General features: G+C 43.6%; 1 protein-coding gene across 8 annotated transcripts in view; it reads right to left on the bottom strand.

Moving 5' to 3' along the window:
• The window catches only part of PITPNM2 (phosphatidylinositol transfer protein membrane associated 2), a 219,128-nt gene that overhangs the window by 49,851 nt on the left and 152,408 nt on the right, over positions 1–16,869 (bottom strand). For 7 of the 8 annotated variants that reach the window (XM_019507150.1, XM_019507151.1, XM_019507154.1 and 4 more), the window contains 4 exons: positions 11,520–11,846; positions 8,132–8,227; positions 3,258–3,362; positions 2,142–2,212 (listed from right to left, as the gene is read on the bottom strand). In XM_019507150.1, coding sequence (XP_019362695.1) covers positions 2,142–2,212; positions 3,258–3,362; positions 8,132–8,227; positions 11,520–11,846 — 599 coding nt within the window. The remainder of the gene's footprint in view (positions 1–2,141; positions 2,213–3,257; positions 3,363–8,131; positions 8,228–11,519; positions 11,847–16,869) is intronic. The other variant, XM_019507152.1, reaches the window with a different exon arrangement.

Below are 16,869 nucleotides of genomic sequence, written 5' to 3'. Positions count from 1 at the left end.
TTTATATACAATTATGCCCCCCCCCCCCCCCAACAGCAAGGTACATGCTGTCCATACAAAAAACAGGCAAAATACTTTCTTGTGATGCAATGAGCAGGGTGTTTCCAGTAGAAACACAGAAGTACTAATGTCACCGTTCTGGCATAGAAACCTCATCTGGAACATGTACAATTCTAGTCACCTGCATTCAAGAAAAATCAATTCCAAGTGGAACACAAGCAGAGAAGAGCTCCTTGACAAGACAAGATTAGCATAGCCCAGCTTGTTATGCCAGAAAAACAAAGGCTGAGGAGTGCAATTATTGCTTTCAAGAAATAGGGTGAAGCAGAGGAGAATACCATAGAAAGAAAAAAATGTTTTCGTGGTATTGGCCGTCACACAAAGCTATGACTTTTTCTCAGAAAATATCAGTAAAGCAACTACAAATCCTAATTCTTTCTTGTATGGGCAATTGCAATGCAGGGTGTCCCCTTGCTTTTGGAGAAGCCAGGTCCAAGAGAAATGTGTCCACCTGTAACATGGAGAGAACAATACTTGCCCAACTTGAAAGCATTTTGAGATTCATAGCTGTAATGGCAGGAGGCCTCCAAACATAACATAGGCTTTAGAATTTTATTTGGCAATTCCTGCTTCAAGCCTAAGCCTTCCAGTTCATTTACAAGGTCTTTAGAAAGAGGTGCAGGCTTAGAAAGAGGCGATTTAAAGATGTCAAGTGCAAGGGAATATGCTGCACCCCTTCGTTAAGTTGTTCCCTGACTAATCACGTCTCTTAAAAAGCTGAGCCTTATTACTGGTCAAAAGTCATCTTTAGATGAGATGCTGTAAAAAGACTATGCCATATTATTTTGTGCTATTAAGCTGTGCAAATTACCACACTTAGTAATATGCAACCCTGCGGTTCCCGTAACACTGACTCTGGTTTGGAAATTCATGGCCAGAAGCACAGAAGGAGCTCTTTGGCTGAGCCACTCCTGACAAGAAGGTTTGAAATGAGTCACCATGAGTCACTACCAAGCCCAGATCCTCTGAATGTTTATTGGCAACTGTTCGTAGACAGACTCCTTTCCTCTCAAGTTCATTAACCTCTGCTCAGAAGGAAACAGGGAATTTCTGATGACAGGAGGGGCTATTTAGACTCCACAAGTTCCAAGTATAAGAGAAAGGACCCACAACCTGTTTCCTGAACTACAACTACCCTTTAACAAGCAAGGCCTGTTGAAAACTCATCAAATAAAAGAGTGGGTGCCACCCAGTAAGGGAACAAAATGTTTGTAATTCACAGATTTTCAGAGGACTCTCTCACTCCCTCCCTTTATTTGTGAACACTGATTATTATCTATAGCAGTGCTGATTCTTCCACATTTTTTCCTAGAATGATCTTTTCAAAACAAAACTAGAAGGATCCATACATGCATAGGTGGGTTGGAGGAGAGTAGCGTTAGTCACATGCTGATCTTTGATGGCCCCCTGGGTGAGGTGGGGGGAAAAGCCTTGCCCCGCTCACCCGATACTGAAGATGAGTTCAAACTACAATAGGTAGTTTTAAGGTCACAAATCTCCAGAAAGTCCAGGCTGTTTGGATTCAGGGTTCTGGTTTGGGGCTACAGTCTATGATCAAGCTGGAAAAGTGGTTCTGCACAGCGCACTGAGTGCTATTTCTGGATATGGTTGGTGCTAGGGTAGTACATGTCAGAGGACAGGTACCTGCAGCATACCATGCTGTCTAGAGACACCTGAGCTATATCAGCTACCGGACCCAATGCAGGTCATTTATATTGCTTCTCAGTACTGTTCTAGCATGGCTTATAATAGTTTCTGGAACCTGAGCTAGCTCCAGTATCTCAACCTACTACTGCAGCGTGCAGGTAGACATACACACAGGATTGCAGCAGTGTCTTTCAGTTGTGAACTACAACCACTGTTGCCTATGTGCTATTAACAATTTTGTGCAGGTAACTACCTTGGTGGAGAGACTGCATAAACATTGGTAGGAATTAACTCCATGGCACAGAGGTGCAAGAGGGACCACTCAACTACACACAGAAAATACCTGTTGCAATGTAGGAGGCCATTTCCTCCTGCCCTACATCAGTGACATTTTATAAACAAGGGTTTTATTTAGATGCAATCTGAGCGCTTACTTCAATTATGCTCAGCCTTTCCACGCTGGAGCCAATATGGTATTCTGCTGATGGTTCGTGATACAAGTCATCTGGAATTAAAGAGATTTGAAACGTAAGTAGAGTGTCAAACTCCATTTTGCCAAAGCAGGTATTTCTTGATCACAGCTAAACTGACACTTTGCAACACATTCCACATCAAGACCCTATTCCCATCTACCTAAATCCCCCATTCTCATTTGGCAATATGGGAAAGTCAGGGTATTTGTACTTTCAACACTTTTTCACAAAATCAAGGAGCTGCATCTTCATTAAATTCAATAACTACATCTCTCTATCCTACTCTCTCTTTAGCATGGAGGTTTTTATTGAAAAAAAACCCAAAAACCTACATGTGAAAACGTTGTTGATGCAGGAGAAGACACAGCACATATAAAAAAACAGCCCACATTCAGACAGCCTGAGAAGACATAAGTCCACTAAATAAACCTGAAATGCAAGCTGCTAATTGCAAAAAAGTCATATAGTAGTAGGGTAACAGTACTGCATGTACTTCTCAGGTAGGTGTAGAGAAGCAGTGCAAGGCAGTCTCGCACAACTGTTAGAAACAATCACGCTGCACGAACTAGAAAGCGGCTGGAACTACACTGTGAGAACAGGGTTTAATTTGCTCTTCTGTCTGCTTTGTCTTCTGATCACCGCATCACTGGAGGAATCAGTCTAACTTAACGAGTCAATTTTCAAAATCTTAAAATGACCAAAGGGAAGAAAACGTTATTAGTAAAGAGGACACAGGTGAGACTGCTAAGCCTTCTCTAAAAGCAACTCAGGAAGTGTGGAGAGGGAGCAAAGAGAAACAATGTCCGAGGAAAGCCTGGGTGATCGAAGGCCACATCAGAGGATTTCACTGTTGTAACAACAAACTCACTGGAAAAACAAACTGATGCGGAAAAGAAGGGAGCTGAGTTCTCCCTGTTTCCGATCCCTGCTGGACAGGGGCAAGGCCTTTTCACCCTTTGCCTCTGTGTCTCCATTTGCCTCTGTCTCCAACTATACCTTCTTCAGGATTCTTGCAAAAGTTAAATTAAGTGGCCAGGAAAAGCTACATGTGGTGTTAAGTAAAGAGAAATAAATTACCCTGGACATCATCGCACTCAGGAGTTTCAATTTTATCCATCAGATCATTGGAACTCCATTTGGTTATTTCTTTTGGGAACAGTTCTTCATTGTCAGACAAATCCTCTTTAAAGAGAGATAGAAAAAGCATTTTTAAATGCATGCACACTTACACGGATTTATCTGCGTGTAGATACGCACATAAAGAATATCTAAATAAAACCCCCTGCAAATCTTAATTAATTCTGAGTAAGAGCATTAAAATTGGAGTCAACTGTTTAAACACTATGTTGATCTTTAAAATGTATTTTGCTGTCAACCAAAAAGACTGCTCACATAGCTCTAAAGTGCACATAAATAGACTGAAATGCAGTTCGCTGTCTAAATCCAAGTACATTTTCCTTGCCACATTGTCTGCCTTGCACTACTTTGTGACACGGTGAGGCAGTGCTAATTAGGCAGCACATTTTACTCCCAACAGTCAGGGGTAGGCAAAGCAATCCCCGCCGTTTGCCCTTCATAACTCCCAGAGGTGTTGCAAAGCTTAGCTAACTTTTTTTGTCTAGCTCTCTGAGTTAAAGGGTGCTAAGTCTCATTATTATTAATACCACCAGCATCTGAAGCAGTGTAAGGAATAAAAGCAATTTAACTCCATGGGCTATTTCTGGCCTTGGAACATTTTAATTGGTCTAAGTCTGAAGCTAGTTAAATTTAGAAAGAGCAACAAGATAGAGAACTTTGCCTAAACTTATGTTTTATGTTGAAAATGGGCTAGAAATCCTAGAGAGATAGCCCTAATGCACACTAGGAAAGGTTTGGAAATATAGTTATGCCTGCTACAACTACAAGAAGCTGTACCAGCAAAAGCACTTTTTGCTGGCATGGTTGTGCCTGTGTGTGTGCTTGCACTAGTATTCAAGTGCTGTAGAAAACTAATCAACCTCCAAGCAACATGACAGTGACAGCAACGGTGAAGGCAAGCCTGATTCCAGATCTATAATTCTGAATCTGCAAGCTGCCAGGGGTGGCCCCATTGACCAGACAAGGGCACAGGTCGGTTGAAGTGCCCTCTGATACCAGGAGGCCACTGTACGCACTGGAAATGTTGAACAAGGACATCGCACAGACTGATGCCGACAACACAGACCGTTTCATGCAGGCTTCGGCACACAAAAAAATCCTTTTGCATCCCCTTTAAAAAACGGTGATGGTTTGGGGACCCAAGAGACATTTCCGTGCCATGCCCTTATAAACTCACCTGCAGGCTCATCAACCTTGAAAGCAGGTGGCTCTTTTCCCTCTCCCCATGCATTTTGACACTTGGCAACTGGCGCATATTACATATTTTTTTCCTACCCCGTGAAGAGGATTTAGTAAGCCCCACCAGCAAAACTGACTCTACTTTTCAAATGCAGTGTGCAAAAGAAACTACTGGGTTTGCTGTTTACTAGTTATCTTCCTACGAGCTATCTCCATCTATCAGTCAAGCAGGACTAGCAGCTGGGCTTGCTGTAATCAACACAGTTATCCAGAGACTTCTTTAATATTCCTGGTCCAGACTTGAGAAAGATCGTAGCAAAGTAAATCCTGACTGTGAACAGTTTTAGAACCTGTGTTGCCAGACAGTGCAAGCAAGCATGGATCCTCATTTAACCTTCACCTCCAAGAAGAGCTTCCTCATTATCCCTCATTCATTTTTCTGTTCCGATGTCAGGATTTTTGGGTATGACCTTATCAATGTGCCAAAACGCTCCTGAGAAGTGCCGAGTAACTTCAGCTCCTGCTGACATGAGGCAAGGGAGCATGCTTCTTGTAGGAGCGCACCTAGATAAATAACGTCTTTCCAAAGAGCAACAGATTAAATATTAATCAAACAAGACCCCAGCTGGTAGTGGCCAGCTGACATCATGACTAGCTCGTGATCTATGGGAAATGAGCAATGCTTTCCATCCAGCATCTGACAAACGTGCCATAACGATCATTAAAAGACACTTCATTAAAAAACATTCAGAGCTTCAAAAAGGGGTCTGTGGATGGGCAGGCAGCTGAGGCTCAGGACAGATCTCAGTTCTACCCCTGGCTCTTCACGCTTATCCTCATGGTGCCTCATTTTCCCCTCATCTAAAAGACAGAGAACAAACCATTTCCCCACTATCTGGGGAGTTTTCTGAGGCTTAAATATGAACTTTAGTTAAACACACTGAACTCCGTGGAAGGACAGAAGCTATATCATTATTCTAACCCCTGCTTCTTTCATGCAACAGAAACCCCACCAGGCAGGCTGCTCATGCTGAAAGGCTAGCTTTTTTGAAGACCATCTCTATGACAGTGGAGCGCTCCTCACTCCAATACTAAAGAGCAACCAATTTGTAGCATCTCAGATCTCCATGTGACAATGAAATAAAAGGCAGCATTTTAGGGAAACTCAATTTGAAATTGCATTTATTCCTGTGATGGCAGGTTAATCTGTTTTGGAAATGGCATGTATGGCTTCATGCCTACCGCTTCTCTCCTGAAAAGTTAAATTTGTAAATTTAACTAAGAGTTACACACAGAATAATGGCTGCAATTCCAGACTCAGTCTCAAAGATATAAAAGCTGTAATCTTCCAAGTCACGGGTGCCATACAGTTATTAATAAGATCATTAGTTGGAAGGCTCTCAAGATCAGGAACAAAAAAGATTTTGAAATACTATTCTTTCAAACACAAATCTGATAAGCAGCTAAGAGAGTTATATAAAGGGGGCTGAATGCACTGCTCGGCAAAGACCGTTTATTTTTAGGTGCTTCTAATAACACCTCAACCGTAAAGATAGCGACCTGGAAATTGTCATGGCAACATGCCATTTCATTTTTTAACTACAGTATAAAAACTTAACTTAATCTGATTTTGCTCTGCGGAGGGACTACGCGTGCGGGTTATGCGACCCGATACGGGATAGGCAGGCAAAACCGTGTGCGCCAAACAGATCGAGAACAAAAAAGGGAGATTAAATTGTGAGCTCCTCCAGCAACTTAATCTAAATATTGAACTCATTTCCTTGAGAGGTTTAATTATAGGTCTGACTGCAGCTTAAGTGATCGCTGAATGGAATATTACTCCTGTTATTAGAACTTATTACAGTACAGATATTAGATATTACTATATTTGTCCCTCTCTTTACCAGAACATGCCCGCAAATGAGAACAGGTAGGGAGTCTAATAAGATAAAATCTTTTGGGGCTCAGACTCCACTTGCTGTATTGCAAGAAAATCTGTGCGTGTATTGGAAGCTTTTATGAGTAGCTTTAAACAGCACTGACTCATATCCTAGTGCACACTTAGTTTCCATGGTACTGGCCTCTCCTACAGTATTAACTGTAAATGATGTTCAATCCTTATTCACAAACTCAGTACAGTTGGGGTCCAATCAGAGACGGCTGCAGCTCAGGAGGTAGCAGGTGGTCACCACCCCAAAGAGAGTTGCCTTAATCTAACCATTTAGAACACTGATTTAAAAACCAAAACCCCAGCAAATTAAACTCTCGTTTCAAACTAGACTGAACAGAACACCGTCATGATACAAGGCAGACAAATTCTGCGCTGGCAGGGGATGAGGCAGGTATGTTAAGCAGGTACCGTCCATTTCTAGATTCCATTCTTCTGTAATTAAAAGGTAGGATGCGTGGTGGCTCGGCAAGTTGATTCTGATGACTCACTTCTATTTATATTGCTATGTCAAAGCCCTCAGGTACATTTTTTATAGGCGCTACGTAAGTTAATAAATAAAGACACATCAAATAAGCTGGCTCAGCTTCTGGTCAGGAAACGCTTTGGGTTTCAACCTTGACCCACCTTGCTCTCAAAATAGTCACTTAACCTGCACGAACCTGCCGTTTTGCAAGTCACAACTCTACAAGAGCATAGCATGCCGCACTGGAGGATTTGTGCTGGCAAGGCTGAACATTTGGGGCACGTTCATAAATACTTGATAGCAAAAGTTTTCTGGAATACATCACCCTCAGCCGCATTCACCTCCCTTGGGTCAAATATGGCCAGAATACTACCATACAACACTGGGGTTAAAGTTTCTGGCAGCATTGTTTAGTGTAACCTGCACGGCTGAAGCTGCGAAGCATTAAGGCAGCTATCTTAGATTTATACTGCAAGGCTAAGGAGGAGCCTGTCTCTTGTCAGTGTGCTGCACAGTACTGAGTTCATATTTACTATACATATATAGCGTGAGTGAGATATGCAAAATGTGCACATCTTCCTTCCACATACACCCAGGGCAAATAAAAAGATGACTGGAGAAAGCTATAACACCTTTAAGCACTTAAGGAATTCTTCAAGTAAAAACTACCAAAGCTGTTGAACTCTGCCATCTAAGTACTTCACCCCTTCCATTTTTCTTGATGCAAGCAAACAAGGGTTTTTATCAGTAGCCTTGATTATTGATAAAGACAAACTTGGGGCTCCCATATGATCCAGACAAGATCCTATTTGTCACTATCTTTCCAACCTGACAATTTATCCATTGAATTTCAGTCATGCTGAATCAGAAATACTGTTGTACTCGCAGCTGACATACAGAAGGCTGTTGATTTTTTTTATTTTTACCTACATGCATTTGCACCTTATAAAACTAAGTCCCGCATGTTAATGGCACTCAAGAACATTTCCTCTTAAAAATCTGACAGATTGCATTAAACCTGAAATACTGCCATGTTTAAACGTAACAGTCTGCTGGGTGCTGCTGCGAGTGCTTTGAGGACGTACCGTCAGGGCTGCGTAGCTCTCTTGATCAGAAAGCAACATGCACTTTCACGCAAGGTAGAAGGTTCCTCCCTCTCTCCCTCCCCACAACACCACCATTTTAAGAGGTAAAACTGCTTGCCAGGTCAGTGCTACGTACCATGTGCATCAAAGAATTCATCATCTGAGCTATCGTCGGAATCTCTGGCAATGCTCTGCATCCTCCACTCGGAGATACTATGGCGTGAGGGGCTTGCTGGAATAAACACAAAATAGTCTTATGCAATATGTGATACCAACAAGGGCAGAGAGTTCCTGAGGTGGTCTTTGCTAGAGGAGCACGGTTGTGCGCCCCTTGTGAAAATCGATCACGGCAGCATTAAGGCACAACATCCCTGGGATGCTGGCGTGATGTCAACGTACCACTCTACAGGTCCTGTTTGTTTACTGCTGTTATAACCTGCCTGCAAGCTGCCACATTAAAGCAAGCTGTTTGTATCACTCTTCTGCTATTTTGAATGGCAGCTATTTATAAGCATTAGTAGGAAGTGTAAAATCATCTTGTTTTGAAAGTTTGCAATTAAGAAAGGAAGCCGTCTGATTGTAAGTCCTCTCCCCGGCTGTAATCAGCACGCGAGCCATGCCTCACCCTTGCTAACTTCTGCATGGGTAAGGGAGTGGAGCAGTATTGGGAAGTAATCACGTTTACTGGAAGGAAGCTGCTTCCAAACAGATTGGATGAGAGCACCATTTAAACTTGAACTTAACTGTTTTAAACAAAATGCTCTCAGCTATGATACCTGCAAGCGTGCACTAGGGAAAGAAGATCCACACTGATGGGGCAAGAGAAGGAGCCTCTCTCCCATCCCCTTGCTCCCTTCCATTTTCCACTTCAGGGGTCATTGTGCTACATAAATCTTTTAGGGCTACAGCTTATTAAATATAATATAGTGGCTATCTACACTGAACCCTTCTTAGCTGACCTCTTCCCAGGAAATAAAATCAGATCCAGTCAAAACTATCCACAAAGCAGCTAGAGAGGGGCTCTCTCGCTCTCATCCCGTTCCACTCGCTGATGATGAATCCGGCTGTGTTACAGAAGAGGGAGCACACAAAAAGTGCTGCTAGCAGCAGTATTATAACCTAACACAGCTCCAGACTGGAACCTGTTAAATTTACATTTAGCACGCATAAAGACATTGAACAGGTCACGTTCTTATGGTGGCCGCATGAAAACTATTTATTCTTTTCCTGTAACAGGGTTAAATATGGGAGGCAAATTCTTCCCGTTCTAATTTTACTACCTAATTGTCATGTGGAAAGACCATTGTGACCCTGAGCAGAGGCAGCTAATTACAGCTTCACGTTGGTTCGGCAGCCCCCGACAATCCTACTACCCACCCTTTGGGAGCAGCGAACAGCGAGACTGGCATAGCAGAGCTAATTCACGCTGGAGTGACGTCAAGGCAGTCGCATAATAGCTGCTAAAAATAGAGTGTGTAATAATATATGGATGGGTGACAAGGGTCCCGCTTCCACCGGGGGTCTCGCTCAGACAGCGTAGAGCGGATTGAGCTCAGCCATGTGGAAAGAGAAGGAGCTGCATTTTCGTCAAAGGCAGCAGTAAATCCTGCCCGCTCTCCACACTGATGTATACAAATGTGCTGCCATTTCTTCAAGCTAGAATAAAGGAGGATTAAAATATCTGTGTGACACAGTCCCCAGATCGTAGCAATTCTTTCCTTTCGCCCACTTTTCCAGTAAAAGCTGAGCCAGTCAGTGGTTGATGGGGTCGGGTAGGGAAAGAAAATAAATCCAACTTTGCTGCCAAAGCCTTGACAGGAAATCCTGAGATGTTCCTACCTCTACTAGCCATATTCTCCACCAGAGGGAGAGGGTGGAGGAAGGGATGGGGAGGGTGTATGGGTTGTTTGTTTTTTTTTAACAAAGAGATGGCATTGCCACTGTCTAAGCCTAGTGTAAACAAGGCAGGTGGTAACTTTATCTCTATGTAATGGGTACGGGAAGTGAACCATAGGCTCTTTCCTGACATCTGCCTAACCCAACTGGATGGAGGCAAGACCACCACCTGTGGTCTTACCTCCCTGGTCTTTCACCCCATGATATCAGTGGGCCAGAATGTCATGTCACCCTCTCTTTCCTCCCACTGCAGACTTTCAGGATTAAAGGAGTGAAGAAAAACTGAGCAAAGATGACAGGCTTCAACCCCTTCTTTTCCAAACAAACAGACCTAGAAAATCGTGAGCTGAAAGGATGCTTCAACAAAACGTGACTGTGTAGAGGACAATCATGGTTCTGAACTGAGCCTTTTAGGGCCCCTCACGGCTGCTCCTAAAACATTTTTTTCCCCATTCAACTTTACTGTGTGGTCTTTAAAAGGAAGTATAAATTTGATCCACAGTGGCAGCCAACCTCCTCAGGGTTGGATGCTTCAACACCAAACACCAACAACAATGAAATGCAGCAGCTGTCATTCGCTTCCCTTTTCACCTGTATAATCGACCTTCCTTATCTTCCCAAATGGCCAATTACAGGCCTTAGCTGTGCAAGCAACATCTCAGCAGCCTGGAAGCCAGCTGTGTCCTCTGAAATAAAGGACAACTAGTAACATTTACCAATGACCAAGGAAGAGCATGCCTGTCACCTGAACTGTATTCTAGGAAAACCCAGAGCAGGACGCATGCAAATTAACAGTTACTCCTACCGAGTGCCTCCTATAGGTCCAGCACTTCACAACAGACAGAAGCAAGCCCAGAAAAGGGTGATCACCTGAGGAATGCAGCTTTATAAAATCTTCTGTGACATTCTACTAACAGGGACTAATTCCCCTTGGTGTCCACTTTCTTTCAACACTGATCACCTCTAACAGCTGTCTCTGCTTTCCTCTCTCCCCTCTGATCTTTTTTTTTTTAATTTCTTTAATTTTGAAGTTGACATGAATTCCACCATCTGTAATTTCAGGAGTCCCAGCTCTAGCATGTGCCTCAACAGAGGATGTTGAGCCCTAAGCAGAGGTCCCCTGAAGGACTGAACCCATGGTCTTCACACCAGCAGCACAGGCCTCTATCATACGGGCTGATGGAGGGTACCTCTACGCTGACTTCAGCATAGCCCTTAAAGTCACTATTGAAAACTAAGCCATGCTCATTCACTCTGTATGCTCCAAATCCAGCAATGGGGATAGAAGGGTGCTAAAGGGAGGCCCCTGCTGCTGCTTTTCAGACCTCCGTCTCTCGGAGAGGCAGTAGAGGGTACCCGAGAGTGTACTTTACCACCTTATTTCCCAGAAGGAGAGGCACAGAGTGAATGGGTTTAGTTTTTGGCAGCACCTTCAACAGTAGTGTGGAGGCAGTGTACACATACCTGGAGCAACTCTACTGATGGCATTAAGTAGGCTCTTCATTGCTGTGGGAACCCAGTACCGATGGGAGCCATGATCACACTTACCCTGTGTGTTACATCAGCCAAGTTCGTGCTCAGACCAAGGATGGGGTCACTAGTTATGAATCCCATTACAAACTTCTCACCTCCTCTTTTTGAAGACCGTGAGGACTTGGAAGACGTGGACCACTGCTTAGTTAGCCCTCTCCCTGACACAGCTTCACCGTTATCCGTGGCATGCTCTTGATCAGCGGAGGAAAGGGCCTTGGCTTCAGCATCCTTCTCGCCTGGAGAGTCCTTGCTGCTGTGCTGCTCTGCCTCATTTTCGTTGAAGCAGAACTGGGCCATCTTCTTAGCCAGCATCAGCTGCGCCTCCTTCTCGAGCTGTCGGATGTCTTCAATGGTAAGCCCATACCACTCATCCTGCCAGCACCACGCCTGCCGATGTGCCCGGACCATCACCTTCCGCAGGCCTGCAAAGCAACAGCATGCCAGTGACCAACACGGCTGACACAGTATAGGAGGTTATGCCTCTGGAAGAGAGCCTGCTAGCCAGCTCAGCATTAAATCTAGTGGCACTAATGATACCAGCCTGACCAACCTGCAATAAAGAGCCCTCTGCTTTGCGTGGGGTTTGGAATCTGTATATAAATTAGCCATTTCACTGTCCTCTCACTTGACTTGACTTATACCTACGGAGTCGATGCTGCAGTGACACACAACAGGTCCAGGCCTGCATCTGCTAAAAATCTATGCAAGCTTCACTAACCATTTTAAAAATGTGAAGTCCCATAATCCAAGCCCAGAGCTATTTTTCACGACTAGCTCTTTTCTCTAAACCACAACTAAAATCTCAGACAAACCTCTGCTTTGAATTTTTGAGAGGCTTGAAATCTGGGTCCAAATGTTATCAGTTGGACACAACAGTGGCCCTCATCATGACAATAAAGCTTTGCAGATATACCGGTAGTCATTTAGGATTTCCGATGGAGGATGACTTGAAAACTCTGCATCCTCAGATCTTACTTATTGCTGATAGAAGCACAGAGCAATAAAACCACAGCTTCAGCATATGCACAGCATGTTCCAGCTTTAAAGACTTTTTAAAAAATATTAGCAAATTAATCTTCACAGGCCCTCTGTGAGGTAGGTAATTAATATTATCCCTATGTAATGCATTGAGAAATTGAGTAGGGATGGGCTGAGGGACTCACTCAAAACAACAGTGAGAATGCATGCCAGAGCCAGGATTAGAAGCTGAGTGCTACCAACGCAGTGCTGTACCAAGGAGGTCCTTGGCCTTGGCCTTGGCATGCTGGCTGCAATAATGAAATACAGAGAGGTGATGGGGCTGTCCTAGGTTTGCTAAATTAATTAGAGGGGGAAAAATGCAAAACATGGGATAAAGATCTCAGCACCATGGAGAACACACAGAGGAAAGACCTCAGAAGCCATCCCTCCACTCCCTCTGCTGATGGCCAAGGGCAGGGTTTGCTCCCCACAGGACTCCTAGTCTTCTCAAGAACAGCTGGAAATTCAGCAGCACCTATGAATGAGGATTTAACACCCAGCTGCACATATATTTTTCAATACCAGAAATCTAAAACCAACTTTTTCTCTTGTTTTACCAGCCCTCCATTCCTCCATAGCCATCCTAACACCAAATGCAGGTTGTGCAGGTTGGAAAGCTCAACTTTCAGGATAGCTGCAACACCCTGAAAAAAAACACATAGTTGTTGACCTTAAACACCACATCTGATTGCACTGACCCTCTCTCACCCCCATCTCAGCGCTCTGCCTGCCTGCATCATCTCCAAAACTCAGGAGACTCGTTAGCGTGACAACCTCTGCTTGCACTTCTATACAGTAATACATCTGTTGCTCTGCTAAACTTCTCTGAAAGTCTCTCTCTCAAGCCTTAGGATAGTTCTGATCATAGACCTTCGTTTTAATGGACTGGCATCATTAGCCCAAGAAATTCCTTGGGGCAGCAAGGCACACACCTTTAATTCGTCTTCACCTCCCTTTGACTCTCACATCACAGCCCTTAGAATCACAAGAATTACACTGAGATCCCTCCATCCATCAGAGGGAGCAGACTTCCTGGCTTGTACCAGGACTATACATGTGACCAGGCTGAGTCAAGATCCAAATACTACTGGTAAAAGAAAAATATGATTTGAAAAGGATGCTTTTCCCCTTCTTGTTGTCTACCAGGCCCACAGATTCAACCTGGAATACAGTAGTTAATCTGCATCTCTCCCTCTCCAAGATAGGACAAAACCTGGAAAGACAGATGTTTTAGGCAAAGGGAAATCAAACTGTGACCTGCAGAAAAACTTTTTATCCCCAGCAGCAGAATTATCTTCATCTCTAAGCACATGCGAAATATCACCAATCGCACTCATTTTACGGCTAGAGAACTGGGAGACAGGGGCAATGTCACCTTTCCAAAATCAAGAAGGAGGTCTCTCACGGCTGGGAATGTAATCCTGACCTCAGGCCAGAGTTCAGTGCCTTATCCCCTAAGGTCAGCCTCCCTACTCGAGCAGAAAAAGATTCCCAGCTTGGCTGTCAGATCCCAAGAGGTCTTTGTGGGACTGCTGGTACAAAAATGCTTTTTTGGTTGTAAACAGGGAAAAATATGATCTGATGCCAATCAGAGTAAGTAACCAAAGAGCTTTCTGATGCCTGTTTGCCAGAGGAACGCTGCAACAAACTGGGATATTGGAAGAAACATGGCAGAGAAAACCACTGTCACTTGGGAGTAGGAGTCAGAGCTAAGTGTGCCAAAGCTGGGGAATAGTTGTGTTCCTCCGCTGTGAAGATTTTGAGACTGGAATGCAACAGAGTGGTCAAACAATGTGAGGGGGAAAAGAAAAGCAGCTGATTGTCCCTGCTATTAAGTCATTTCCTAAAGGGCTCTTTTTCTTCTGCTATTTTAAGAGAGACAAATGGAAAAGAGGACTAAGAAGCAATTTTCATCTTGGAAAAAAAAAATCACAGAGTAAGCTGTCACCTTCTCCTAGCTTACTTCATATTCATTTACACCTCCATTTGCAGAATGGGAGCATAACTCTACAGTCTTTTACGGAGGCAAATTACCCACTACACTTAATGGGAACTTGTCCAATCAGAAAAACATCCAGAGGAAGCAACTCCTGTCAGCACCAAATGTCATTTTTGCAAACCAAAATAATCTCAGGCAGTGCTTAATGTCGTTTAGCACCTGTTCCAGGAGTGCTCCCTTTTGGCTAAAATGAAAATCACTGTAGTATTTTTAGTCCAGAATGAACTAGCCTCTCTCCACATTGATTTAATTAAAATATTTTCCACTCTCAAGAAAGGTCAGCTCTTGCCATAATCAGGAGGCTGCAAATACTAATCACTTGCCTTTCGACTCATCATTCCAGCCATCCCTGTTATAATCAAATTAAAGCAAAAAACTTGGAACTGTCTATCAGCGCAACGATGTTGGATGGCTCTCTCCATGGCTAAAGAGTTTCCCTCCTTAGCTTAGGTTCTGTTTTTCTAGTTGAAATAAAACAGCAAATACAATGCAAATCCAGTGCAACGACACAGCATAGACTAAGTACATCTGAGCAGCTGTTTTTTTTTTTTTACGCACACAGTGACGTGTCCCAGAAGCATCTTACAATGCACTCTTGCAATTTCCTGGCAGCAGATAAAGGGCTTCTGATTTTTCTTCTGTGACGCTTCATTTGCTTGATTGTCACAACAGATATCCTAACCTTGTCAGAAGAGTTCGAGCTGCGTGAATGTTTCTGATAAAATGTAACCCCGAAGTTCTGCATTTATTTCCCTCTAGCCTTCCCTGTTTAGACCAGCCAGTGCAAAGTGTGTGGTAAAGTCCACAACACATCTCTAGGACTCTTTAAGACACTTAGAGAAGCTGCTTGCTAACACTTAGAGCTTTATATGCCAGGTCAATATATTGGAGTCCTTCCACTGATTTCAGAAAGCATTGCATGACACTGAAGATGATGTTTTAGTGCGCAGAAAAACCCTCTAACATTAATTATATGCAATTATACTAAAATGTATTCAACCTAAAATATACTGGCTTGCCCCAAAAGCTTTCAAGCTATCAGCACTGGAACAGGCATGGCCTAGAGTACAGAATGAGCATTTAAGAACAAAAGTTGGTCTAATAAAAGATATCAGATTTACCCAAAGAACCTTGTCTGCTTTTAAGAACAAAAGAAATTAACCTGCATGCACAGGTTGCGAAGCTAGTGGAAGAAGAGAAAATCCTAAACTTGTGTAACACTGTGAACATCAGCGTAGTCCAGCTCTTCAGGTACATGCGACCCCACCTACAGCGAGCACAGCAGACGAGACCAGTAGCCTGCACCAAATGCCTCAGACAATCACAGTACGGAGCAACTGTCCAATTAGTCATCAAACAAATGGTGACTGCTATGCTCAGACAGAACATTTCTACACCCTCCTCCAGAGCCATTCCCTTCCTAACCTTCTTGTTCCATAACCCATCCACGCATTATACTTCTCCTGTATTTTAGCTACATTCATGTTTTCTTCCCCGCCCAACCTTTCTGCCAACATTATACTCTGCTTACTTTAAGGACCCTGCTACAGGTTCAAATGAAAGCTGGGTAGAAACCAGCTATAGAGTTGTTAAACATTTTCAAGCACTAACTTTATAGCTGGTTGGCTCCTTTTATAGCTGGACGGTCATTTTTACTGTGAGATAATTACTTTGCACATGTGGCTGTTCTAACTTGACTGCATGATGAACCAGATAATTGTGTGATAATTACTGTGCACATAGAATAAAAAAAATGAGGGTTGGGAGGGGCATCAGGAGGTCGCATCTAATCCAACCCCCTGCTCATAGCAGGACCAGCCCCAACTAGATCATCCCAGCCAGAGCTTTGTCAAGCTGGGCCTTAAAAACGTCCAGAGATGGAGATGCTACCACCTCTCTGGGTAACTTGATCCTGTGCTTTCTCCGGGTGAGAAAGTTTTTCCTGATATCCAGCCTAAATAAGATGGCCATCATAGAGGACATCACTGAGGTTGTCCTCTGTCCTCTATTGATACAAAACCCAATGCCTTTACGTCCTCTATATTTTCTCTTCAAGAGGAAAATAGAGGACATAAAGGCGTCGGGTTTCGCATCAATAGAGGACAGAGGAGCAGAAAACCGGGATGTCCTCTATGATGGCCACCCAAAACCTAAACCTCCCTTGCTGCAACTTGAGACTGTTGCTCCTTGTCCTGTCACCTGCCACCACTGAGAACAGTCCAGCTCTGGCCTCGCTGAATCCATTCTTCAGGTAGCTGAAGGCTGCTATTCAATCCCCACTCAGTCTTCTCTTCTGCAGGCTAAATAAACCCAGTTCCCTCATCCTCTTCTCATCAGTCATGTGCCTTACCACTTATACGCCATTACACATGTGGCCAGTCTAAATTTATTGTGCGATTAACTAGTTAATTGCGTAATATATGTAA

The sequence above is a fragment of the Gavialis gangeticus genome, unplaced genomic scaffold, assembly GCF_001723915.1.
Source record: "Gavialis gangeticus isolate Ggan-Ray unplaced genomic scaffold, GavGan_comp1, whole genome shotgun sequence".
Classification (NCBI taxonomy): Eukaryota; Metazoa; Chordata; order Crocodylia; family Gavialidae; genus Gavialis; species Gavialis gangeticus.
This window is presented reverse-complemented; position numbering and strand designations above follow the sequence as displayed.